This window comes from Mustela nigripes, chromosome 14, assembly GCF_022355385.1.
Source record: "Mustela nigripes isolate SB6536 chromosome 14, MUSNIG.SB6536, whole genome shotgun sequence".
Classification (NCBI taxonomy): Eukaryota; Metazoa; Chordata; class Mammalia; order Carnivora; family Mustelidae; genus Mustela; species Mustela nigripes.
In genome coordinates this window covers 98,580,843-98,608,427 of record NC_081570.1, presented here as the reverse complement: position 1 = coordinate 98,608,427, position 27,585 = coordinate 98,580,843, and the positions used below count along the sequence as shown (strand labels likewise).

Below are 27,585 nucleotides of genomic sequence, written 5' to 3'. Positions count from 1 at the left end.
GTATATATGTGCCACATCTTCTTTATCCACTCATCTGTTGAAGGGCATCTCGGCTCCTTCCACAGTTCGGCTATGGTGGACATTGCTGCAAAGGGGTCTCTTTAAAAAATGGTGCTGGAAAATCGACAGCTACATACAGAAGAATGAAACTAGACCATTCTCTTACACCATACACAAAGATAAACTCAAAATGGATGAAAGACCTCAATGTCAAACAGGAATCCATCAAAAACCTAGAAGAGGGGTGCCTGGGTGGCTCAGGGAGTTAAGCCTCTGCCTTTGGCTCAGGTCATGATCTCAGGGTACTGGGATCGAGCCCTGCATCGGGATCTCCACTCATCAGGGAGCTTGCTTGACCCCTTCTCTCTCTCTCTGCCTGCCTTTCTGCCTACTTGTGATCTCTGTTAAATAAATAAATAAAATAAAAACCCTTAAAAAAAAAAAAAAACCTAGAGGAGAACATAGACAATAACCTCTTCAACACTGGCCCCAGCAACTTCTTTAAAGACACATCTCCAAAGGCAAAGGAAACAAAAGCAAAATGAACTTTTGGGACTTCATCAAGATAAAAAGCTTCTGCACAGCCAAGGAAACAGTCAACAAAACTAAGAGACAACCCACAGAATGGGAAAAGATATTTGCAAGTGACAGTACAGATAAAGGGCTGGTATCCAAGATCTACAAAGAATTTCTCAAACCCAGGCCCCGAAAAAGAAATAATCCAGTCAAAAAATGGGCAGAAGACATGAACATGAACATGAACGGACACTTCTCCAAAGAAGACATACAAATGGTTAACAGGCACATGAAAAGATGTTCAACATCACTAGCCATCAGGGAAATTCAAATTAAAACCACAATGAGATACCACTTTACACAGTTAGAATGGCAAAAATTAAGAAGGCAGAACACAACAATGTTGGCAGGATGTGGAGAGAGGGAAACCTCTTACACTGTTGGTGGGAATGCAAGCTGGTAGAGCCACTTTGGAAAACAGTTAAAAGATTCCTCAAAAAGTTAAAAATAAAACTACACTATGATTCAGCAATCACACTACTAGGTATTTACACAAAAGATACAGATGTAGTGAAAAGAAGGGGCACATTCACATTTATATTTGCTACTGGACATCAAGTCATTGAAAGCAGAGATTGTATATCATACAGATAATCCCAAATCCAATGATTTATGCTTTCAGGTATTGACACCCAGAAGGATTTGACACAAGGGAATACTCCCTTCTTGAATCTGTAATTACACTTCATTTCCCTGTCCTTAATCTTTGCAGCAACTCCTCTATTGCTTGACTTTTAAATGTTCCAGTATCCCAAGGCTCAATTTTTTTTCTATTAACTATACATTCACTGTCATAAAGAGAGTGCATTCAGTCCCATGCTTTAAGTGACATGTATATGTCAATGACTAGTAAATTATGATCCTTCTGGAGAACTCCAGATTCATTTGTTCAATGACCTATCATCTGCTCCACTTAGATATCTAAGCTATCTCAGCTATTACACAGCACCTCCCCCACAAAAAAAAAAAAATTACATAGCTCAAAACAGAACTTCAAGACCCAACTTTGCTCCTTGCCTTTCCTTCACCTCATCCTTATTTCAGGAAACATGTCAGCAAATCTTTTTGGTGCTTCCCCTTTTGCTGCAACCTTGGAAGCCAGTTGTTGAGCGAAGCAGAACTAAAAGCTGGAAGGAGCCAGGTTTCCTGAATCACTGCCTGGAGGAATGCTGCTTACTAAATAGGAACATTTATGATGGACTTTAGAGAATTGAGAAGTTGATGAATGATTAGCCAGAGAAGCTAGCATTACCTCAACTAATACACTAGTCTTGTTTTATTTTAAAATGTTTGAAAATATATAGCTTTAAATATGAAATAACACATTATCCAGTCTAATAATACTCTAAAAAATACTTGCTCAGGAGACTCATCATAAATTTTCAATTAAGGTATCAGAAGCTGGAAGTCCCCAAACCATATCCAGGTTCATATATTTATTGTCTATTTCCCTCACTAAAATGTAAGCTCTAGAACAGAGGGTTTACTTTTCTGTTCTGTTCATTGTCATATCTCCAGTATCTAGAACTGTATTTGACTCATAGAAGGCACTCAATAAATACTTGTTTAAATTGATGAGTGTTGAATAAATAATGTTAGGAAGCATACTGGGATAGCCTTCTTTTCCTACAACTGAAGGGCACTTGTCAATTTTATAAACAGATAAAACTGCTTCAGAACTGTGAAACTTCACCATAATGACCTTAAGATTTAAAAAATATCAACATTATGATCAGCTGTCCAGATGACTTCACAGAATCAATGAAAAGCATTTATTTGCATCCAAATATTTTAATAATAAAGAGTACATCTCAATGTGTTCCTAGCATTCAATAGATAACTTCACAAATATGAAAAATTAAAACAATTTTTATGAATACAAGAAAGACAAAAACAAAATATAATCATCTTATCTGAATAGAATTACAAGGTTTCAGGTAATGTGGTAATTTAGGCCAAAAAATAAAAATCATAAAAAACAAATTATGTAGATACAAAAAAGTCTCAATGTCAGAAAATGTTTGGTTCTTCAGAAAATAAAACATCTTTAAATTAACTATAAATCTCGTGTTATTAGGCTCCTTAATCACACTGATTTTCTGAGATTAAACAAATAACTTCTCTGCATCCTTTAGTTTTTTTTTCCTATCCATTTTAGCAATTACAGCCCAACGATCTTCCCGCATTTTCCTCGTAGCTCCAAACTTCAGCGTAGATCCAGGGGTGGTTAGAGATGATGGGGTCTGAATACAAAATCAAATTAAATCAAATCAAAATATGTTTAATTTAAAAAGATAAAGTTCATTTGAAATTTGATTTCTGAAGGAAAAATTTAAAACTACCTTAAAAAAAAAACACATTACCTTTTTTGGTGTTCTGACACAAAGATGAGAAGTTGTTGGATTATTATTCTTGTATAATTTTTTCAATGTCTCCTCCTCTGAAACCATGCTCTTAAAGAAAAATACAAAAAATATAATCTGGGGTCTGTCATCACTAATACTAAAATTTTGTCCATATATGACAGAGAGGAGGAGAAACACAAAGAAGGGAAGTGGGGGAAGGGAGAAAGAAAGGAGGTGAAAGAAGAGAGAGAAGGAGGAGAGAAAAGAAGAAGAAAAACTGAAGGCAATGACAAAAATACTCAATCTTCCAAACAAGGATAAAGATTTAGATTCTATTAACAATACTGCATTATATGAAATACTAATAACTATATTGTAGTATATGAAATACATGTATATTAATAGTACTTTTCTACTGATTTCTACTTCAGTTTCAGTTTCTACTTTTCCTTCCACTCCACTTCCCCCCAGACTACTTACTCAAACTCACTTTGGCCTTATAATAGCATGTATAATCCTATAAAAATTATTATGTTATCAACTATCAACTTATGAGTATTGTAATTCCCCCAAATAATAATAGCTAACACTAATTTAGTAATTTATGTTAGGAGCTGTTTTAAGCACTTTGCCTATTTTAATTAATTTTAATCCTCACAATAATTTTATAAAGTAGGTATACTATTATCATCCCCATTTTAAAGGTGAAGAACTGAGACACAGAAATGTTAAGTACTTTGCTTAAGATTATACAACTAGTTAAGAGGTGGAGCTGGGATTCAAATCCAGACAGGCTGGCTCTAGAAATCCACTCTCTTACTGAATATACTATACAGATTTATTAGTCTGGTGAGCAATCAGTTCACAGTATCTTGTCCTATTCACTAATGTCACATTTACAGAGGCTTCCTGAATAAAAATATTCAAACAGATTTACATAGAGTTATATCTGCAACATTCATCTTTTCATGTGCTTGTTGGCCATTTGTATATCCTCTTTGGAGAAATGTGTATTCAAGTCCTTTGCCCATTTTTTATCAGGTTATATGGTTTTTATTGTTGAGTTATGGGAGTTCTTTATGTATTCCATTTATGCCTTTTCAGATATATGATTTAGAAATATTTTCTGCCATTCTTGAGCTTGTCTTTTCACTTTCTTAGTAGTGTCCTTTAAAGCACAAAAATTCTTAATTTTGAAGTCAAATTCATCAGTTTTCTCTTTTCTTGCCTGTACTTTTGGTGTCTTACTCATGAGGCCCTTGCTAAATTTGAAGTCATGAAAATTTCCCCAATATTTTCTTCTGTTTCATATCTCTAGCCCTTAAGTTTTGGTTTTTGGTCCATTTTCAGTCAATTTTTATATGTGGTATAAAAAGTCCAACTTCATTCTTTTGCATGTGGATTTCCAATATCCAGTTCTAACACCATTAGCTGGGCGGGGTGGGGGTAGGGGGGGGAGTCCTTTCCCCCACTGAGTGGTCTTGGCACTCTTGCCAAAAATTAATTGGCTATAATTGTGAGAATTTATTTCTGGGCTCCTTTATTCCATTGATCTATAGATCTGCCCTTATACTAGTACTAATCTGTTTAAATTACTAGCTTTGTAGAAAGTTTCAAGGCTGAGAACTGTGAGTCCTCCAGCATTATTCTTTTTCAAAATTATTTTAGCTATTTGGGGACCCTTGTAATTCTATATGAATTTGAGTATTAGATTTTCCATTTCTGCCAAAAAGCTGCTGGAATTTTGATTGAGATTGCACTGAATTTGTGGACTGTTTTTCAGTAGTACTGACTTTATTTTTGTTCAAATAGCCAGCATTTAGGACATCTTCACAGGTTTAAGGCTTCACACCCATAAACACAATTTTTTTTCCCTAATTCTTTAGGTCTTCTTTAATTTCCTTCAGCAATGTTTTATGGTTTTCATTGTATTTCAGTATTTGACTTTCTTGGTTATGTTTGTTCCTAAATATTCAATTTGTTTAGATGATAATGGATATGGATAATTTTCTTAATTTTCTTTAATTCTCTTTTGGATTAATCATTGTTGGTATATAATAATATAACTGATGTCATGTGTTTTTATACCCTTCCACATTGCTGAATTCATTTCTTAGCTCTAGTAGCCTTCTTGTGGAGTCTTTGTGATTTTCAATGGATAGGATTATGGCATAAGCAAATAGTTTTACCTCATTCTCATTTGTATGCCTGCCTTTTCTCTCCAACCATCTCCCTTTGTTTTTTGTCTAATAGCCTAATAGTTCTGGCTAGAACTTCCAGTACAATGTTAACTAGCAGTGGTGAAAGTGGACATCCTTCTCTCATATTTGCTTTTTTTCTTAAGATTTTATTTTTCAGAGAGAGACACAGAAAGACCTGAGCTGAAGGCAGACACTTAATGACTGAGCCACCCAGGTGCCCCCCACCGCCTGTCTCGTTCTTAATTTAAGGGATAAGCTTTCAACTGAGTAGAATGTTAGCTCCAAGTTTTCATAAGTATTTTTTATCATGCTAAGGAATTGTTCCTCTATTCCTACCTTTATAAGAGTTTCTATCATGAAAAAAATGTTGGATTTTGTCCAATGCCTTTTCTGTACTAACTGAGATGATCATATGGGATTTTCCCTCCTTCATTCTATTAATGGTGATATACTACACTGATTTTCTTATATTGAACCATTCTGGCATTTCTTGGATAAATCCCACTTGGTCATGGTGAATACAACTTTTTTTTTTTTTAAGATTTTATTTATTTGACAGACAGAGGTCACAAGTAGGCAGAGAGGCAGGCAAAAACAGAGAGGGGGAAGCTGTCTCCCTGCTGAGCAGAGAGCCCCATGAGATGTGGGCCTCGATACCAGGACCCTGGGATCATGACCTGAGCCGAAGGCAGAGGCTTTAACCCACTAAGCCACCCAGGCACCTGGTGAATACAACTTTTAATATGATGTGAAATTTGACTTGCTAATATTTTGAGGATTTTTACACAGACATTCATAAAGGATAATGACCTTCAACTTTCTTTTCTAGTAATGTCTTTATCTTACTTTGATATCAAGGTATTGCTGGCCTCATATAATGAGTTATCAAGAGTGCCTCCATCAGAAAAGATAAATACCCAACTTTGTATCAACATGTACAGGACTGAAGGAGATTATGCTGAGTGAAATAAGTCAAGCATAGAGTCAGTTATCATATGGTTTCACTTACTTGTAGAGCATAAGGAATAACATGGAAGACATTAGGAGAAGGAAAGGAAAAGTGAATTGGGGGAAATCTTAGGGAGAGACAAACCATGAGAGACTGTGGACTCTGAGAAAAGAGGGTTTTGAAGGGGAGAAGGATGGGGGGATGGGTGAGTCTGGTGGTGGAGACTGAGGAGGGCACGTATTGCATGGAGCATTGAGTGTGGTACATAAACAGTGAATCTTGGAACATTGAAAAATAAAATTTAAAAAAAGAGTTCTCAAAAACAAAGAAAGTTCTCTCCAATTTTCTGAAGTCTGAGAAGGTTATATCCCCAAATGTTTGATACAATCTATCAAGGAAGTCATCTGGTCCAGGACTTTTCTTTGTTGAGAGGTTTTTGATTACTAAGTCAAATTCTTTACTGACTAATAGATTGGCCTGTTGAGGTTTTCTATTTCTTATTGGATCAGTTTAATTTGTGCATCTCATCAGTTTTACCCATTTGTTCATTTCTTCTAAGTTATAGAATTTGTTAGCATATATTCACAGTATTTTTTTATCTCTAATTAGTAATAAACCCACTTTCCTTTTCTGATTCTATTTATATCTTGTTAGTCTAGCTAAAGATTTGTCAACTTTTTTAATCTGAAAAGATTTGTATTTGAAAAATGTATTTGAAAAAATACATAAATTTTGGTTTTCTTTATTTTCTTTATTGTTTTCTATTCTCTAATTTGCTTATCTCCCCTTGAATCTTCATTTTTTCCTTCCTCCTGTTAGTTTGGGGTTTGGTTTGCTCTTCTTTTTCTAGTTCCATAAAGTGTAAAGTTATTGATTTGAGATCTTTCTTTTTTAATATAGGAATTTGGAGCTATACATTTCCCTTTGAATTTTTGCTGTAACACATAAGTTTTGGTATACTGTGTTTTCATTTTTATTCATATCTAAGTCTTAACTTCCCTTGTGATTTCTTCTTTGATCCACTGGCTGATTAAAAAGTGTGTTAATTTCAGGGCACCTCGGTGATTCAGTCAGTTAGGCACCTGACTCTTGATTTTGATTGAGGTCATGATCTCAGAGCCCTGGGATGGAGCCCCACATAAGGCTCCGTGCTCAGCAGAGAGTCTGTTTCTCCCTCTTCCTCTGCCTCCTCCCCACACCCCCCACCCATCCTCTCCTCCCCCTCTCTCTCTATAATAAATAAAATTTTTTAAAAAAGAAACTTAAATGTGTGAATCTTATAACTGAATATGTCTGCAAATCAGATTCTTCCCTTTCCCAAGGTTTGCTATAGTGAGTTACTTTTGTCTTGCTTTATGCTGTACAAGTTTCTGTGCCAGGGATTAGCCTGGGTAAAAATTTGGGATCTTTTCACATATTTTTTTTTTGAGCCTGTCTTTCCATGGGCATGTGCAGTGGTTTTAAATACCCCAGAAATGTGACTGCTCTTGATGTCCTAATTTTTTTAAATGTCTGATCCTCCAAAGAATAAAAGTGAAAAAAATAAGAAAAAGAAAACCAATTACAGTTCATTTAAATCCTCTGTAAGACACCTCCAGCCAAGGGGAATTGAATGGCAGCCAGTTTCTGTGCCTGCACAGTGATGAGAAGCAGCAATGATAATCCAGAACACTGAATCTTGATATTCAGAGAAAAAGTCCTTATTGCTCACCTTGGCTACAGCAAGATATGAGCATTGTTGTCTGCCATAGGACAATGGATTGGATGATAGGTAGCCACTACCATTCTTAAGGATGAAACTGACCAAAATTAACTATAATTTACCAAGTTTCAACCCTGGAAGTTGCAAGCATTCAAATAGTCTACAGAGTTCCAAAATAGTTACTTCAGACAGTTTCTGCAAGTACAATTGCTGTCTAGGTAGAGAAATTTGTGTTATTTCCTACTTCACCACCTTCTGTAAGGTCACTCCAGACAATCCATTTTTAAATCTAACTTTTTATAATTATTTGAGTGTTCACCAAAATTTAAATGCAACAATAAGAAAATTGCAAAACAGTAACTTTGAGTGATAATTATAATCAAATAAACTGGACTATGAAATGTATTTTTAGGCAAGTATAAATAACTGCATACTTCTAGACTACTGTAGTATGCCTATTGTGTTACAAAGCTGTGATGCTCCTTTTAAAAATGAAATCATGAATCATTCTGAATCTCAGTTAAACTAGCTTAAATTCACACAGCTAGAAAAACAGTATGGGTTCCATAATCTTTCTACTAATTCTCCTTACATTTTTATGTATCTGGACTTCAGTTTGAGTTGGCAGTTACTATGTATAACAACTTACATAGGCTATGGAGCTAAACTGTGTTCAAATTTTGGCTACATGCCTTACTAGCTATGTAATCTTGGGCAAGGTACCTATATGATTCAGTTTTCTCATCTGTAAAATGAAAACAGCCCTGTATATACTTCTAATATGGGATTATTCTAAGAAATACCTATATAATCTTTGCAATGGTGCTTGGCTCACAGTTTTTATCATTAAAATGTTAATCATCATCTATAAAACAAAGAGGCACTTAAGGATTCTATAAGTTAACTTCAATAATTAGGGTTTAAGACTTCAAGTACTCATTATTCCAGAACAAATGAAAATAGAGGGTTCCAAAGCAGCTTCAAAAGCTTGAAGGATCTCAAAAGTTAAAAGTGGCAATAATGAAACAAACTAGCACCTTTAACTGGAATTTTGTAATTAAGAATCTTTGGTATATTGCTTCATTTTGTGTGATGAGGTTTCTTTTTAAATTAAGTGATCTAAATTCATTCTCAATAAATATTATGACAAGAAAATACTGGTAGGTGTGGATACACTCACGGGAGGGAATAACTAGTAATACAAACTGCTAGGGGTAATATCTTCTTTAAACAACTCATCTTTAATACATTAACTCTTTAAGAATGATAAAAATGCTATACTGGTCAACTAATACATTTATACAGATTTCAACCAGTAAGTGGTATAAAATTAGGAAGAGGTATAATATGCAAAATCAAGAGGGGCCCTAAAATTTGGTCATAGCAAGATCTACCTAACCTTTCTTAAAAAAAAGAAAGAAAAAGAAGGAAAGAAAAAAGAAAAAGAAAGAAAGAAAAAAGAAGAGTATGTGGTACAAAACTCCTTTATAACAATCTGCTGGAAAACAAAATGGTTTAATTATCTCATGTGCCAACTACGTTACATGAAGTATTTGAAAATGCCATGGTTTCTGAAGTTAGATTATTTAAACCCTGTTTCTCCAAAACGCTGCAAAAGCATAGGGTTCTGTGTTATAGAGTTCTATATTTTAGTATTGCAATAGTAGATACTATGTGTATATATTATACAAATACATCAAAAATGTGTAAAAATAATAATGTAAACAATAAAAACTGATTTGTAGTATTTTTACCAAGAGATCAGTCGTTTCTGAGCTATCCGAATTGATATCAAACTCAAAGAACATTTTTCTCTTTTTATTACTTTCTTCCGTGGGTACATTCTTGTTTTCTCTTTGCTGAATTTTTAGTTTCGTTGGCGTCTTCACAGTATATGCCTATCCAAAAAGGAAAACGATGTATTATCTTATCAAAAAACCCAATACTGTTAGTAACTCAAGTTGAATCTTTAGTAATCAATAACTCTCCATTATCAGTGGGATGTACATAGAAATTTTTAATAAGAATTTCATTCAGATATTTTTGATACTAAAACTTCTAATTTCTTCACAAAAATTATTTTTTTAAGATTTTATTTATTTATTTGACAGATAGAGATCACAAGTAGGCAGAGAGGCGGGCAGAGAGAGAGGAGGAAGCAGGCTCCCTGCTGAGCAGAGAGCCCGATGCAGGACTCTATCCCAGGACCCTGAGATCATGACCTGAGCCAAAGGCAGAGACTTAACCCACTGAGCCACCCAGGTGCCCCTCTTCAAACAATTTATAACAGGAGACTTTTTTTTCCCCCTTCCCTTCAACTTACTGAAGAAAATAATGGCAGGAGAGAGTGGGGGGAGAGAGACTCTCTAGCATCAGCAGTCAACAATCTTAAGGAAAGAGGGACTTTAATTTTTCTACCAATAAACAAGACCAAAGACCTGAATGAGCTTTGCTCTTTCTAAAGAAATACTTACTGATTTATGAGAAAATAGGTATGCTTATATTTTGTTCATAAAGTAATTCACATTAGTCAATGTTTAGTATTCCATATTACCCTGTAAGCTTTATAATTTTTTAAAGTATCTTTAAAAAGTTAAGTCAGTAACATCTGCAAAAATGGCAAAGCAAGGTATTCCAAAAATCTGCTCTTCCATGAAGCAATAAAAATACTGTAAAATGGTCAAAGTCAGCTTTTTGAGAACTCCGGAAATTAACCAAAAGCTTGCCATAAACTGTAGTGCTTATCTTTTTTTAATGGCCAAACGTCTGTAACAATAGCAAGCTTTGTGGTTTTTTAACTTTTCTTCATCCCAGCCCCCGCCCTCTGTTACCCTTAAAAAAATAATATCCCACACTCTTTATCTAGTCTGAGAGCCATTAGATAGCACAGAACAGAACTGAGAGCTCTTCCAAAGCTTTATTCCCCAAAAGCTGTCATTTTAACTTGTCTAGTGGTTCTCTGAAAGACCTCACTTACAAGGCTGACTGTATTTAACCTGACTTAGAGCTTATTATTACAAAAACTTTCTCCCTTTATGAAGTACAGCATAGCATTTGTCAAAACAATCATAAGCAAGCATTTGAACTTTGCAGTTTCATGAGGCAATGGAGCTGGGCAAATGACAGGGCAAATGACAGACTAATGAAACAAGATGAGATCGGGAGGGAGAAAAACCATAAGAGACTCTAAATCTCACAAAACAAACTGAGGGTTGCTGGGGGGAGGGGTTTATGTGGAGAGGGTGGTTGGGTTATGGACATTGAGGAAGATATGTGCTATGGTGAGTGCTGTGAAGTGTGGAAGCCTGACAATTCACAAACCTGTATCCCTGAGGCAAATAATACATTATATGTTAATAAAAATAATTAATTAAAAAAAAAGAACTTCAAACATGTAGGAAATGAGACATCCATAAGGGCTTTGAAAAGCTGACATTAATGGCAAAATAAAATAAAATCTAAAGTTAACAGTAATGTACCAATGTATGTTTTCTAGTTTTGACAAATGTACATGGTAATGTAAGATGTTAACAATGTAGAAAACCGGGTGATAGACGTAAATGAATTCTATGTACTAACTTTGCGACTTTTCTATAAATCTAAAATTATGGTAAAAAAGAAGTTCTTTCTAAAAAAGTAAGGTCACCACACCTATGAGAATGGCTAAAATCAAAAAGATATAAAATACCATGTAATGGCAAGGATGTGGAGCAACTAGACTTCTCATTCACTGCCAGCTAGGATATAAATTTATGTAATGATTTTTTTGAAAAACATGATTGGCAGTGTGATACAATAAGAAATATATATTTAGTCTTTGTCCCTAGTTCCTGACACAGAACTTTTAAAAGCCATGTAATTTCCTGAGTGACTGGGGTGATCAGAGCATCTTTTGGTACAATATTCAGTCTTTGTCCCCAGTAATGTGATAGGAGTCTTTCATTATTCAAAATAAGCTCCTTTCAACTGGACCAAAGTTAACACTAATGAAATAACTGACAGGAAAGGGCTCCTAGATAACTTGAGGATGGTGGCTAGTAACCAGAAAAACCAAGGCTTGATTAGAAGTTTGTAAATCAGCTACACCCTTTAACCAGGATCCTGGGAGAGGAGAGGGGATGGAGAGTGAATTAAACATCAATGGCCAATGATGTAATCAGTCATGCTAGGTAATGAAACCTCCATAAAAACCCCTAACTGATGGGGTTCTGAGAGTTTCCATGTTGGCAAACACACAGAGGTACTGGAAGTGTGGCACTCTTGAAGAAGACATGGAAGTTCTGTACCCCTTCCCTCACACTTTGTCCTATTCATCTTTTGGCTGTTCTTGAGTTGTACCCTTTATAATAAACTGGTAATAGTAAGCAAAAGAATCTTCTAAGTTCTAAGAATCATTCTAGCAAATTAGAAAACATGAGGAGGGAGGTTATGAGGACCCCCAATTTAGAGCCAGTTGTTCAGTAGTACAAGGGGCAAACCAGGACTGTAACTAGTGTCTGAAGTGAAAGCAGTCTTGTGGGAGTGAGCCCTTAACCTGTGGGGTCTAACCTGTGTCAGAATCTAATCAAACCGTAGGACAACTAACTGGCGTCTAAAGAATCAGAGAACTGGTATGGTGGGGGGGAACCCCACATGTTTTATATCACAGTAAAAAAAAAAAATACAAACTCAGTCAGTATCTATTAAGATGGAACATAGTATACATAACCCTATAACCCAGCAATTTCATTCTCAAAGACATACCCAACCAAAATGCATACAGGTCAAATACCAGAATTTTTATAGCAAGACTATGCATGAAAGCATAGTCTGGAAACCACCCAAAAGTCAACTAATAATACAATAGATAAATAAACTGTGGTATATCACACAATGGAATACCATATAGAAATATAAACCAAAAATCTAAAACTTCAAGCAACAATATGGATGAGTCTAACAAACATAATATTAAGTAGGAAAAGTCAAAATAAAAATAATGATTCTATTTATAAAAAATGCGAAAACAGGGAAAAGAGAAAATACAAAAACAGGTACAGCTAATGTTAGAGTTGGGACAATATATGGCCTCGGAGGAGAAGCCAGTGACTAAAAAGGGGGCAGGAAAATCTTCAGAGGTGATAGTAAGATTCTGTGCTTTAATCTGAGTGCTGATTACAAAGTTATGTTTAGTGTGTAAAGAATCATCAAGTTGCATAATTAATATCTGTGCATTTTTCTTGCATATATTTCAATATAAAGTTTTTAAAATTAAGTTCATTCTATATGAAGATCACTTCACACTCTGAATAATATAAATACAACAAAATAATTTTATGTAAAAACCTCTCTAAGCTATGTAGTTTACTAATTTTCATAACTTCCATGGTGTGGATAATATTGCATATGTAGCAGGATGTGAGAGAGACTCTTCCTTTTGCTCTGGAATTGTCAACTGGGGCACAAAGCTGCAGAAAAAAAATGCTAGTAGCCCATATTCTAAAGAAAGCAACCTATGATTAAAGCCAGATCCTTCTCTAGGGCTTATTAAAAAGTGGTTAAACTGGCCCTACAATCACCAAACACCTCCTTTCTTCCCAGTTATTTTAAGGAAACTGGAAGGGGAAGGCATAAAATTTCAGCATAGAGAGAGGTCGAAATATTTTTTCTTTCAATTTCTAAGGCAGGTGAGCAGACAACTCAACAGTAGTCTAACAAAAAATAGGGGTGCCTTCAAGAAGGATTGGCATCTCATTCCCTTGCTAGATATAAACTTAGGAAGAGATTTCGTCTTTGTGTCTGACTGGATAGTTTAGAGTAAAAAGAAATTAGATAGAGATAGATGGTAGGATGTGGGGTCAGAAATGTAGCATTCTATACTGCTATTTAGCATGGAAAGGTTGAATGAATTCCCCATGGATTAAGTGAACATGTGAAAGATAGTAACTGAGCCATCTTGCTGTTGTCACCTGACACACTGAGGGCCGACTGCAAGTAAAAGACCGGCAACAAGATGATGTAAAAGTATACAGCAAAAGGAAATAACTGGGGTGATACTGAAAAATGTTAAGTCAGAATCAAATCACCCACATCAGGGAATGCCATCTGGTGAATGACAGAAAATTATGGAATCTGCCCCAAATATTATTAAGTTGTGGATAATGATATTTTTAAAAAATAACAATTTCATGCTGGTATCACAAAAAATGAATTTATTTTTTATTTAAATGTATGATACCAGATATATATGATACCAAAAACTTCTTTTTTAACTTAAAAATTATGACTTTCTGAGAAATTTTAGCAACCAACCTTTGGTAATGGTGTAGATAAAGTACTTTTGGCAGGTGTCCACAGACAGTCTCTTTTATCTTTGGATTTGCCATGGTCAACTGATGTGAAGTTTCGAGATATATTTTGTGAAGGAGCAGTTTTAGAATCAAATTTCCAATAATGAGTTTCATGTGTTTCCAGTAAAGGTGTCTGTATTTTCTATATTGAACAACAAAAGGGAATAAAATCATCACTACATGTCATTTTAAAGTGCAGCAATTAGTTGAAATAACACTGGAATAAACTAGAATGTATCCTCAAATTTACTATTAATTGGATAACTTTGAATAAATTATCCTTATTTTGTCACTTTATTTTCCCATTGAAGATGAAAATGCTATCTGCCTGTCTTCAGAGAGCTGCTATGAAAAGAAATAAAATGTCTCAACTCTTTAAATGACCCAAAGTTGAGGATTTGCTGAAGAAAAAAATCTCTATTCCTGGTGGCAAAGAGCCTTTCTTTGTGGTTCATTACAATAGCCTAAAAGCTACAGGTCAGTTTATTCTCATTTCTATCCATTCTCTTTTATGCTTTCATATTTCATCTCTCTCATCTATAAAAATATCAGCCTTTCCTATCCATGAGCCTTATTCCCCACAAAAAAAAAGAAAGAAAGAAAGAAAGAAAAGAAAGAAAGGAATATAGGGAAGAAAAATCACAAAAGTAGAGAACCAGAAAAAATTTCCAGGAGGAAAAAAATAAATATTTTCTTCAATTCTGAAGATAAATTACAAATTTACTCTAAATACTTTGAAGTTATTTCAACTTAATTTCTTCCATTTTCTTTCTCTATACCTTTATATGTATCTTCCCTTTAGCACCTGACCTATCTTTCTAGTGTAAGTTCATAATAACTGCTTTAGTGGAATTGTGTTAGGTGCTTTCTAATTTTATCACTTTCTTTGATCACCACCATCTTCATGAATACAATCACAGCAATTACAAGAAAAAAATGGAGTGTGTACATGCACACACGCACACACGCACACACAACAGAGCTATTCTCAAAAGTTCAGTGGTTAAATCTGCAGTAAATTTAAGTTAGGAGCATATAGGATGTGGTATTAAGATATGAGCATATGCGCTATAAAAACACTGGACTGATGGGTGAATAGATAAAGGTAGATGTGGTATACACACACATGGAAGAATATTACACAACTATAAAAAAGGCTGAGATTGTGCCATAACCATGGATGGACCTAGAAGGTATTATACTAAGTGAAATAAATTAGACTGAGAAAGACAAATACCATATGATTTCACTCACATGGAATTAAAAAAATGGTAAGTGAATAAACAAAAACAGAATCAGACCTATAAATGCACAGAACTGATGGTTGTCAGATATGTGGAGGATGGGCAAAACAGATAAAGGCAAGTGGGAGATACAGTCAGGGAATGAATAAATCATGGGAATAAAAGGCAAGCATAAGGAAAACAGTCAATGATATTGTAATAGCAGTGTAACAGGACAGATGGTAGCTGTACTTGTGACGAACACAGCATAATGTACAAAATTGGTGAATCACTATGTTGCACACATGAACTTATGTAACATTGTGTGTTAAATACAGATATATGTATATGTGTGTTAAATATATATGTATTTATATATATTTATATGTGTGTGTGTATACACACACACACACACACACACACACACACATATCCATTGGACCAGGAGTCAGGTAATATGCTCTTTTCTCCTGAATCTTAAACTATCTTGGCTGGGAGGCATTAAGTAATCTCTAAGTACCTCTAGGCTCAAATTTATCCGACTATATATTCAAGGGACTAAATGAGATATTTGTAGGTTTCTGCCCAGTTCTAGTGATCTCACTTCATAATCCTCTTTCCAGCAGATAGAAGTTTTGGTAGCATTTTTTCACACAGTGGTATTTCTGTATCCTCATTCCTATATATTTCTGTCATAGGTGATAACACAGTTTTGATGAAAACAATTTTTTTCTCTCTGAATTCATCAGTCATTCTCAGAATCTCCAAAATGTAACTGTTTTCATGGAAAAATTTTTCCCTCCTGAAAGAACTCAGAATGACAACTACACCACCTTGTGGCCAAACCTGGGAATTTAACACTTTACTGATAGAATAGCAGCTTGAAAGAAAATGCACCCCCATTCTAGAATGCTGAAATAAACCTCTTCATGATAAGTCATGGAAATGTATGTACTTTCCTACCAGTCACATTCTTTCTGAATGTTACATTTCCAGTGATGCATATACAAGCAGATCTCATTTCATTGCACTTCACTTTGTTGCACTTCATAGATGCTGTGCTTTTGGTGGTTTTTTTTTTTTTTTTTTTTTTTTTTTTTGCAAAATGGAAGGCCTGTGGCAACTCTGACCCAGGCAAGTCTATCAGCACCATTTTTCCAACAGCATTTGCTCACTTAGTGTCACTTGTGTCACTTTGTATCACATCTTGGTAATTCTAAATATTTCAAATTTCTTCATTATTATTATTTGTTACAGAAATCTGGGATTTGGTGATCTTCAATGTTACTATTATAATTGTTTGGGAACACCATGAACCACATCCATATAAGACGGAAAACTTAACTTAAAAGCTGTGTGTGCTGACTGCTCCACTGGCCTACTATTCCCCATCTCTCTCCCTGTCCTTGAGCCTCCCTATTCCCTGAAACAAAACAAAACTGAAATTAGGCTAGTCAAAAACTACAATGGCTTCTATGTGTCCAAGTGAAAAAGGGAGTCACCTGTCTCTCACTTTAAATCAAAAGCTAGAAACGACTGAGGTTAGAGAAAGGAAGTCATATTGAAAGCCGAGATAGACCGAAAGTTAAGCCTCTTGCACCAACCACTTAGCCAAGTTCTGAATGCAAAGGAAAAGTTCTTGAAGGATACTAAAAGTGAGACTTTTAGTGAGCACACAAATGATAAGAAAGTGAAACAGCCTTTATGTATATGGAGAAAGTTTTAGTGGTCTGTGTAAAAGCTCAAACCAGTCAAAATACTACCTTAAGCCAAAACCTAATCCAGAGCAAGGCTCTAACTCATCAATTCTATGAAGGTGAAGAGAGGTGAGGAAGCTACAGAAGAAAAGTCTGAAACTAGCAGAGGTTCATTCATGAGATTTAAGGAAAGAAGCCATCTCCATAACAAAAAAGTGCAAGATAAGGGGTACCTGGGTGTTAGTCATTATCCCAGGATCCTAGGATCCAGCCCCTCCCTAGTCAGGCACCCTGCTCAGAAAGGAGTCTGCTTCTCCCTCTCCCTTTGCCTCTGTCTCCCCCTCCCCTACGACTCATGCTCTCTCACTCACTCACTCTCTCTCTCTCTCAAATATATAAAGTCTTCAAAACAAAACAAAACAAAACAAAAACAAAAACACAAAGCAGGGGCGCCTGGGTGGCTCAGTGGGTTAAGCCTCTGTTTTCGGCTCAGTTCATGATCTCAGGGTCCTGGGATCGAGCCCCACATTGGGCTCTTTGCTCAGCAGGGAGCCTGCTTCCCCCTCTCTCTCTGCCTGCCTCTCTGCCTACTTGTGATCCCTCTGTCAAATAAATAAATAAAAATCTTTTAAAAAAAAAAAGTACAAGTTAAAAGCAGCAAGTGTTAATATAGAAGATACTGAAGTTATCCAGAAGATTTAGCTAATTAAGTACTGAAGGTGTCTACACTAAACAAGAGAGTTTCAAGCTAGGGAAAATAGCCATATATTGGAAGATGATGCCATCTAGGACCTTCATATGTACAGAGAAGTCAATGCTTGCCTAAAATGTTTCAAAGGACAGGCTCACTCCCTTATTAGGGATTAATGCAGTTGGTGACTTAAGCTGAAGCCAATGCTCATTAATGATTGTGAAATTCCTAGGGCCCTTTAAGAATTATGCTAAATCTACTTGCCTATGCTCTATAAATAGAAAAACAAAACCCGGATGATAGTATATCTGATTGCAGTATGGTTTAACTAAATATTTTAAGCCTACCATTAAGACCTACTGCTCAGACAAGATTCCTTTCAAGATATTGCTCATCTGGTTACCCAATAGTTCTGATGGAGACATACAAGATTAACGTTTTGATACCTGCTAACACAACATCATTCTGCACCCCATGGATCAAGGAATCATTCTTTCAAGTCTTATTATTTAAGAAATACATTTTATAAGACTATAGATGCCATAGATAGTGATTCTATTGATGGATATGGGAAAAGTAAATTGAAAACCTTCTGGAATAGAGTCACCAATCTAGATGCCATTAAGAATATTTGTGATTCAAGCACATGGGGGGCTCAGTTGTTAAGCATCTGCCTTCGGCTGGTCATGATCCCAGGGTCCTGGGATCAAGCCCCACATCGGGCTCCTGCTTGGCAGGGAGCCTACTTCCTCTCCCACTCTCCCTGCTTGTGTTCCCTCTCTCACTGTGTCTCTCTCTCAAAAAATAAATAAAATCTTTAAAAAAAAAAAAGAATATTTGTGATTCATAGGAAGAGGTTAAATATCAATACTAACAGGAATTTGGCAGAAGCTGATTTCAGCCCTCATAGATGATTATATATAAGGGGTTCAAGACTTCCTGACAGAAATAGCTGCAGATGTGGTGGGAACAGCAAGAAAACTGGAATTAAAAGTGGAGCCTGAAGATGTGACTTAATGGCTGCAATCTCATGATAAAATAAGTGAGGAGTTGCTTCCTAGGGATCAGCAAAAAGAAGTGGTTTCTTGAAATGAAACCTACTCCTGGTAAAGATGCTGTGAAGATTGCTGAAATGGCAGCAGAGGATTTAGAATATTATATAAATTTAATTGATAAATCAACAGCAGCATTTGAGAGGACTTACTCTAATTTTGAAAGAAGTTCTACTGTAGGAAAAATGCTATCAAACAGCAACCCCTGCTACAGAGGAATCTTTCTTGAAAGGAACAGTCAATGAAGCAAACTTCATGTTGTCTTATTTTACAAAGTTGTCAAGGTCATCCCAACTTTCAGTAACCATCACCCTTGATCAGTCAATAGCTATTAATACGAAGGCAAGATGCTCCACCAACAAAAAGATTTCAACTTATAGAAAGCTCACATGATGGTCAGCATTTTTAAGTAATACAGTATTTTTATTTTAAGATTTTATTTCTTTTTCCATTTTTTTACTATGTTCAGTTTAGCCAGCATGATACTTTATATGGAAAACCAAGACTCCACCTCTAAACTACTAGAACTCACACAGCAATTCAGTAATGTGGCAGGATACAAAAATCAGTGTACAGATATCAGTTGCTTTCTTATACACTAACAATGAAAATACAGAAAGGGAAATTAGAGAATCGATTCCATTTATTAGAGCACCAAGAACTGTAAGATACCTGGGAGTAAACTTTACCAAAGAGGTAAAGGATCTATACTCAAGGAACTACAGAAAACTCATGAAAAAAACTGAAGAAGACACAAAAAGAAGGAAAAGCATTCCATGCTCATGGATCGGAAGAATAAAGATTGTTAAAATGTTTATACTGCCTAGAGCAATCTATACTTTCAATACCATCCCAATCAAAATTCTACCAGCATTTTTCAAAGTGCTGGAACAAACAATCCTAAAGTTTGCGTGGAACCAGAAGAGACCCCGAATTGCTAAGGAAATGCTGAAAAAGAAAAACAAAACTGGGGGCATAATGTTGCCTGATTTTAAGCTTTACTACAAAGCTGTGATCACCAAGACAGCATGGTACTGGCACAAAAACAGACACATAGAGCAATGGAACAGAATAGAGAGCCCAGATATGGGCCCACAACTCTATGGTCAACTAATCTTTGACAAAGCAGGAAAAAATATACCGTGGAAAAGAGACAGTCTCTTTAATAAATGGTGCTGGGAAAATTGGACAGCTATATATAGAAGAATGAAACTCTACCATTCTCTTACACCATACACAAAGATAAACTCGAAATGAATAAAAGATCTCACTGTGAGGCAGGAATCTATCAAAAGCCTAGAGGAGAACATAGGCAATAACCTCCAACATCGGCCACAGCAACTTCTTTCAAGACATGTCTCCAAAGGCAAAGGAAACAAAAGTGAAAATGAACTTTTGGGACTTCAAGATCAAAAGCTTCTGCACAGCAAAGGAAACCGTCAACAAAACAAAGAGGCAACCCACGGAATGGGAGAAGATATTTTCAAACAACACTACAGACAAAGGGCTCATATCCAAGATCTATAAAGAACTCCTCAAACTCAACAATCAAAAAACAGAAAATCACATCCAAAAAATGGGCAGAAGACATGAACAGACACTTCTCCAGAAGACATACAAATGGCTAGCAGACACATGAAAAAATGTTCATCATCATTAGCCATCAGAGAAATTCAAATCAAAACCATATTAAGGTATCACCTTACATGAGTCAGAACGGCAAAAATTGACAAGACAGCAAACAACAAATGTTGGAGAGGTTGTGGAGAAAGGGGAACCCTCTTACACTGTTGGTGGAAATGCAAGTTGATGCAGCCACTTTGGAAAACAGTGTGGAGATTCCTCAAAAAATTAAAAATAGAGCTACCCTATGACCCTGCAATTTTACTACTGGGCATTTACACCAAAGAGCAGGCATAGTGAAAAGAAGGGCCATCTGTACCCCAATGTTCACAGCAGCAATGGCCACAGTCACCAAACTGTGGAAAGAACCAAGATGCCCTTCAACAGAGGGATGGCAAAGAAGATATGGTGTATACTATGGAGTATTATGCCTCCATCAGAAAGGATGAGTACCCAACTTTTGCGTCAACATGGATGGGACTGGAAGAGATTATGCTGGGTGAAATAAATCAAGCAGAGAGAGTCAATTATCATATGGTTTCACTTACTTGTGGAGCATAAGGAATAACACAGAGGACATTGGGTGAAGGAGAGAAGAAGTGAGTTGGGGGAAATTGGAGGAGGAGACAAACCATGAGAGACTGTGGACTCTGAGAAATAAACTGAAGGTTTTGGAGGGGAGTGGGATGGGTGGGTTGGGAAAGCCTGGTGGTGGGTATTAAGGAAGGCATGGAGCACTGGGTGTGGTGCATAAAAAATTAATCTTGGAACACTGAAAAAATAAAATTTTTTTAAAATATAGTATTTTTAAATTAAGGTATGAACATTATTTTTTAGACATAATGCTATTGCACACTCAACAACTACAATACAGTATACATATAACTTTTATATGCACTGGGAAACCAAAAATTAATTTGGCTTGCTTTATTGTGATATTCACTTTGCTGCATTGGTCTGAAACTGAACCCACAAGATCAAGGTAAGACTGTATACATAATATTCATGATTTTCTGTTGTACTTTTATTTTTTTTAATTGAGGTAAAGTTGACATATAGTATTATATTTGTTTCAGGTGTACAATATAATGATTCAATAATTCTATACATTATTTAGTGCACATCATTGTATTTTTTAAAAAGTTATATGGCATTTCCTACATGCCAAGCACTATTTATATATAAATGCCTTACAAATATTAGTTCATTTAATCCTTTTAACAATTTTAAAAAACAGATACTATTCATTACCCCTTTACAGATGAGCAAGCTAAGGCATAAAGAAGTAACTTGCCCAGGCACCTAGGTGGCTCAGTGGGTTAAGCCTCTGCCTTCAGCTCAGGTCATGATCCCAAGTCCTGGGATCGAGTCTCACACATCAGGCTCTCTGCTCAGTGGGAGCTTGCTTCCCCACCCCCACCCCGCCCTCTGTGTGCCTACTTGTGATCTCTCTGTCAAATAAATAAATAAATCTTAAAAAAAATAAAGAAGTAAATTGCCCAATTCAGAAACATTTGATAAACCTAATAATTATGACATATAAGGCTTATGATATTATTTCAATACTGTTGAAATAAAGTATAGAAAATAGAAGCCTATTTAAATTTATTTCTTTTATTGTTCTCTCATTAATTTATATATCCATAACCTCAGATAAAATATGTCATTTACTAATCTACTTGAAAACAAATAAATAATGGGCATATTTTGTTGGAATTATACATGACTCAAAACAACTCCATAAGAATATGGGATATCTATTTTCATAATATGAACACATTCTATATTTGGAAATGAATATCAAATGCTCCTTACTTATTTATGAGCCAAAAAATTTTCCAGGTATATGTCAGAAAACAAGTTTGGTTATAAAGAAAAACCAGGAGAATTATATAAATCTCTTACCTTATCTTTTTTTTCAAGAGTAACAATGTTTTCTTTTGCCTCTCTTTTGAGTTTTTCCTATTAAAAATGAATGTACACAATGTAGTTACTATTATCAAAAATTAATGCTATTATCAAAATACTTCTAAGAAGTATTAACAAAGAATACTAAACTCTAAATCTTATAAAATAATGAAAAGAAAAAAAAAAGAAAAATAAATTAGTTTCTTTCTACAGAGCTTGTTATTTAGTTTTGATTGGAGACAAACCATAAGTGACTCTTAATCTCACAAAACAAACTGAGGGTTGCTGAGGGGAGGGGGTTTGGGAGAAGGGGGTGGGATTATGGACATTGGGGAGGGTATGTGCTTTGGTGAGTGCTGTGAAGTGTGTAAGCCTGGTGATTCACAGACCTGTACCCCTGGGGATAAAAATATATGTTTATAAAAAATAAAAAATTAATTAAAAATTTTGATCTAGGGGCGCCTGGGTGGCTCAGGGGGTTAAGGCCTCTGCCTTTGGCTCGGGTCATGATCTTAGGGTCCTGGGATGGAACCCCACATTGGGTTTCTGCTCAGTGGGGAGCCTGCTTCCTCCTCTCTTTCTCTGCCTGCCTCTCTGCCTGCTTGTGATCTCTGTTGAATAAATAAATAAAATCTTAAAAAAAATAAAATAAAATGCTGATCTGACCAGTATATATCTGTGGAATCTTGGGTAAGTCTTTTAAAACTCTGAATCAACTTTCTCATTTGTAAAATGAAGTAGATGGATCAGATTATAAACTAAGGAATACATACAAGTAATTAACTGTAATTAACTGTGAAGAATAAAGAGATCCAGAATATTATGGGCTTTTAGAGGCAGATATTAATTTTTCTGTGCATTGAGAAAAAGTACATTTTAGTTGAACTTTGAATAATAAACTTTTAACATGAAATAAATAAGGATGGGGGAAAGAAAGTACAATAAGTACAAAATACTTAGGAGAGAAAACATCACTTTTGCTGGAGATGAGGGCATATATATCTTTAGTAGAGAAAAAAGAAAAATTAACTCTGGCCTGTAGAAAAGAATATGTACTTTGCCTTTAATATGAGAGTCACCTAGAGAACAGAATTGTTAGAGCCCCTAGAAGCCTTAAAGGACTCAGAAGGGGAAGTTCCAATACACAGAACTTTAAGCAGACTTGCCTTTACTGTCTATGATGCAAAGTGTCAGGATATAAAATCAATGCACAGAAATCAGTTGCATTTCTCTACACCAACAGCAAGACAGAAGAAAGAGAAATTAAGGAGTCAATCCCATTTACAATTGCATCCAAAACCATAAGATACCTAGGAATAAACATAACCAAAGAGGCACAAAATCTATACTCAGAAAACTATAAAGTACTCATGAAAGAAATTGAGGAAGACACAAAGAAATGGAAAAATGTGCCATGCTCCTGGATTGGAAGAATAAATATTGTGAAAATGTCTATGCTACCTAAAGCAATCTACACATTTAATGCAATTCCTATCAAAGTACCATCCATCTTTTTCAAAGAAATGGAACAAATAATTCTAAAATTTATATGGAACCAGAAAAGACCTCGAATAGCCAAAGGGATATTGAAAAAGAAAGCCAACGTTGGTGGCATCACAATTCCGGACTTCAAGCTCTATTACAAAGCTGTCATCATCAAGACAGCATGGTACTGGCACAAAAACAGACACATAGATCAATGGAACAGAATAGAAAGCCCAGAAATAGACCCTCAACTCTACAGTCAACTAATCTTTGACAAAGCAGGAAAGAAGGTCCAATGGAAAAAAGACAGCCTCTTCAATGAATGGTGCTGGGAAAATTGGACAGCCACATGCAGAAAAATGAAACTGGACCATTTCCTTACACCACACACAAAAATAGACTCAAAATGGATGAAGGACCTCAATGTGCGAAAGGAATCCATCAAAATCCTTGAGGAGAACACAGGCAGCAACCTCTTCGACCTCAGCCGCAGCAACATCTTCCTAGGAACAACGCCAAAGGCAAGGGAAGCAAGGGCAAAAATGAACTATTGGGATTTCATCAAGATCAAAAGCTTTTGCACAGCAAAGGAAACAGTCCACAAAATCAAAAGACAACTGACAGAATGGGAGAAGATATTTGCAAACGACATATCAGATAAAGGACTAGTGTCCAGAATCTATAAAGAACTTAGCAAACTCAACACCCAAAGAACAAATAATCCAATCAAGAAATGGGCAGAGGACATGAACAGACATTTCTGCAAAGAAGACATCCAGATGGCCAACAGACACATGAAAAAGTGCTCCATATCACTCGGCATCAGGGAAATACAAATCAAAACCACAATGAGATATCACCTCACACCAGTCAGAATGGCTAAAATCAACAAGTCAGGAAATGACAGATGCTGGCGAGGATGCAGAGAAAGGGGAACCCTCCTACACTGTTGGTGGGAATGCAAGCTGGTGCAGCCACTCTGGAAAACAGCATGGAGGTTCCTCAAAATGTTGAAAATAGAACTGCCCTATGACCCAGCAATTGCACTATCGGGTATTTATCCTAAAGATACAAACGTAGTGATCCAAAGGGGCACATGCACCCGAATGTTTATAGCAGCAATGTCCACAATAGCCAAACTATGGAAAGAACCTAGATGTCCATCAACAGATGAATGGATCAAGAAGATGTGGTATATATACACAATGGAATACTATGCAGCCATCAAAAGAAATGAAATCTTGCCATTTGCAACAACGTGGATGGAACTAGAGCGTATCATGCTTAGCGAAATAAGTCAAGCAGAGAAAGACAACTATCATATGATCTCCCTGATATGAGGAAGTGGTGATACAACATGGAGGCTTAAGTGGGTAGAAGAAGAATAAATGAAACAAGATGGGATTGGGAGGGAGACAAACCATAAGTGACTCTTAATCTCACAAAACAAACTGAGGGTTGCTGGGGGGAGGGGGTTTGGGAGAAGGGGGTGGGATTATGGACATTGGGGAGGGTATGTGCTTTGGTGAGTGCTGTGAAGTATGTAAACCTGGTGATTCACAGACCTGTACCCCTGGGGATAAAAATATATGTTTATAAAAAATAAAAAATTATATTTTAAAAAAATGGAATGATTACATCCCCAAAATATTATTTTAGAAATTTGGTGTATTAAAATCTTCTAAACTAAAAAAAAAAAAAAAAAAAAAAAAAAAAAAACGAGGCCTAGAAAATGGATAGAGAGTGAAAGTTTCAGAAAAAATGACTAAATTTTTTCATTTTGGTCTCTCTAGTCTGGACAAAGAAAGCATACAATGAGGCCCATAAAGTACTAATTATCCTTGCCAATATATAGAACATATTAACAACAAAGTCAAAAACGAGTTTCAAAAAACAAACAAAGAAAAAAAAAAAAACAAGAAAGAAAAGATTCCCCTGAAGGAGCAGAAAACACAAAAAGAGATTCACTGAAAACAACAACAAAAACCACACATATGAATGTTTGTACCCTCTTATCACTCTGTAATTAGAATATACCAAATCATAATAGTTTTATCTTTTCCCTCATAAAATTGGGTAAGGAAATATAGCTTGAAGAGATATTGGTAAAATGGCAAAAAGCAAGTAAGAGCACACATATATACATATACAGACACACACACTTGCAATAGGATATCACTCAGCCATGAAAAAGAGATCTTGCCATTTGCAACACCATGAACAGACCTAGAGAATATTATCCTAAATGAAATAACTCAGAAAGAGAAAGACACATGCCATATGATTTCACTTATATGTGGAATCTAAAAAAACAAATGAACAAACAAAGCAGAAACAGACATATAAATACAGAGAACAAATTGATGGTTACCCGAGGGGAGATAGGTGGGGGGCTGGCAAAATTGGTGATGGAAAATAGGAGATACAGGCTTCCAGTTATGGAATGAATAAGTCACAGGGTGAAAGGTAAAGAATAGAAAATATAGTCAGTAATACTATAATAGCATTTTATGATGACAGATGGTAGCTACACTTAGGGTAAGCATAACACAAACAGCTGTCTGAATTTCTATGCTATACACCTGAAACTAATGTAACATTGCATGTCAACTATACTTCAATTTTAAGAATAACCCAACTTATCCTCTCAGATAAATATATGGGTTTAAGGCTTCACGTTGAATTGGTGAAAAGACCCAAAGCCTGAGGATAAATAGATCACAAGAAAACTACAGACCAATATCTCTATGAATACAGATGCAAAAAAATCCTCAAAAAAATACTAGCAAACTGAATCTAGCAAAATATAATTATTATATATCATAACCAAGTAAGATTTTCCCAAGAATGTAAGATTGGTTTAACATCTGAAAATCATCTATTATTGTAATATTGTGTATTAATACAAAAAAACCCACACACAATCACCTCAATATACACAGAAAAAGCATTTTGCAAATTCCAACACCCTTTTATAATAAAAACACTCAACAAATTAGGAATTGAGAAGAACTTTCCCAACTAGATAGAGGGGATCTAGGTAAACTGAGTTTCATCAAGATTAAAAAGTCTCTGCTACAAATAATACCATCAAGAAATAAAAAGACAATCCACAGAATGAAAGAAAACATTTGCAAATCTTAGATAAGGGACTGATCAAGAATATATAAAGAATTCTTAGAACTCAAAAAAATAAAAAAAACCAACCTAATTTTTAAATGGGCAAAAAGCATCTGGATATACATTTCTCCAAAAAAGATATACAAGTGGGCAATACCACATGAAAATATAATCAACAATCATTAGGCATTAAAGAAATACAAATCAAAATAATGATATACCATGTCACACTGACTAGAATGACTATAATTCAAAAAAGTGTTTCTGAGGATGTGGAAGTTGGGACTTTCATGCATTGACAGTAGGAACCCAAAATGGTAAAATTGGCTTGAAAAACAGTCTGGTAGCACCTTAAAATGTTAAGCACAGAAATATTATATTATCCAGCAATTCTATTTCTATATATATAACCAAGAGAAATGAAAATATACCCACACAAAATTTGTACACAAATATTCACAATAGTCAAACTGGAAACAATCCAAATTTCCATCAACTGATCAATGGATAAATAAAACCTAGTATATCGATTTCAGGCTGAAGGATGGGTCATGGGATCAAGACTAAGCTCTGAGTCAGTTTCTGTGTCTATGAAATGGAGAGGATAACAGTCCCTTCTCACAGGCCCTGGCTGTCATGGGATTAAAGGAGTCAAGACATGGGAAATACTGAGCAGGGTGCTTG

At 35.5% G+C, this 27,585-nt stretch overlaps 1 protein-coding gene across 1 annotated transcript in view; it reads right to left on the bottom strand.

Moving 5' to 3' along the window:
* Positions 1-2,391: 2,391 nt before the first annotated feature.
* Positions 2,392-27,585, bottom strand: part of SYCP1 (synaptonemal complex protein 1) — a 139,172-nt gene continuing 113,978 nt past the window's right edge. The window contains exons 28-32 of the mRNA XM_059374336.1: positions 22,294-22,350; positions 14,065-14,244; positions 9,528-9,671; positions 2,940-3,029; positions 2,392-2,819 (exon numbers count right to left, since the gene is read on the bottom strand). Coding sequence (XP_059230319.1) covers positions 2,682-2,819; positions 2,940-3,029; positions 9,528-9,671; positions 14,065-14,244; positions 22,294-22,350 — 609 coding nt within the window. The 3' untranslated portion in view covers positions 2,392-2,681. The remainder of the gene's footprint in view (positions 2,820-2,939; positions 3,030-9,527; positions 9,672-14,064; positions 14,245-22,293; positions 22,351-27,585) is intronic.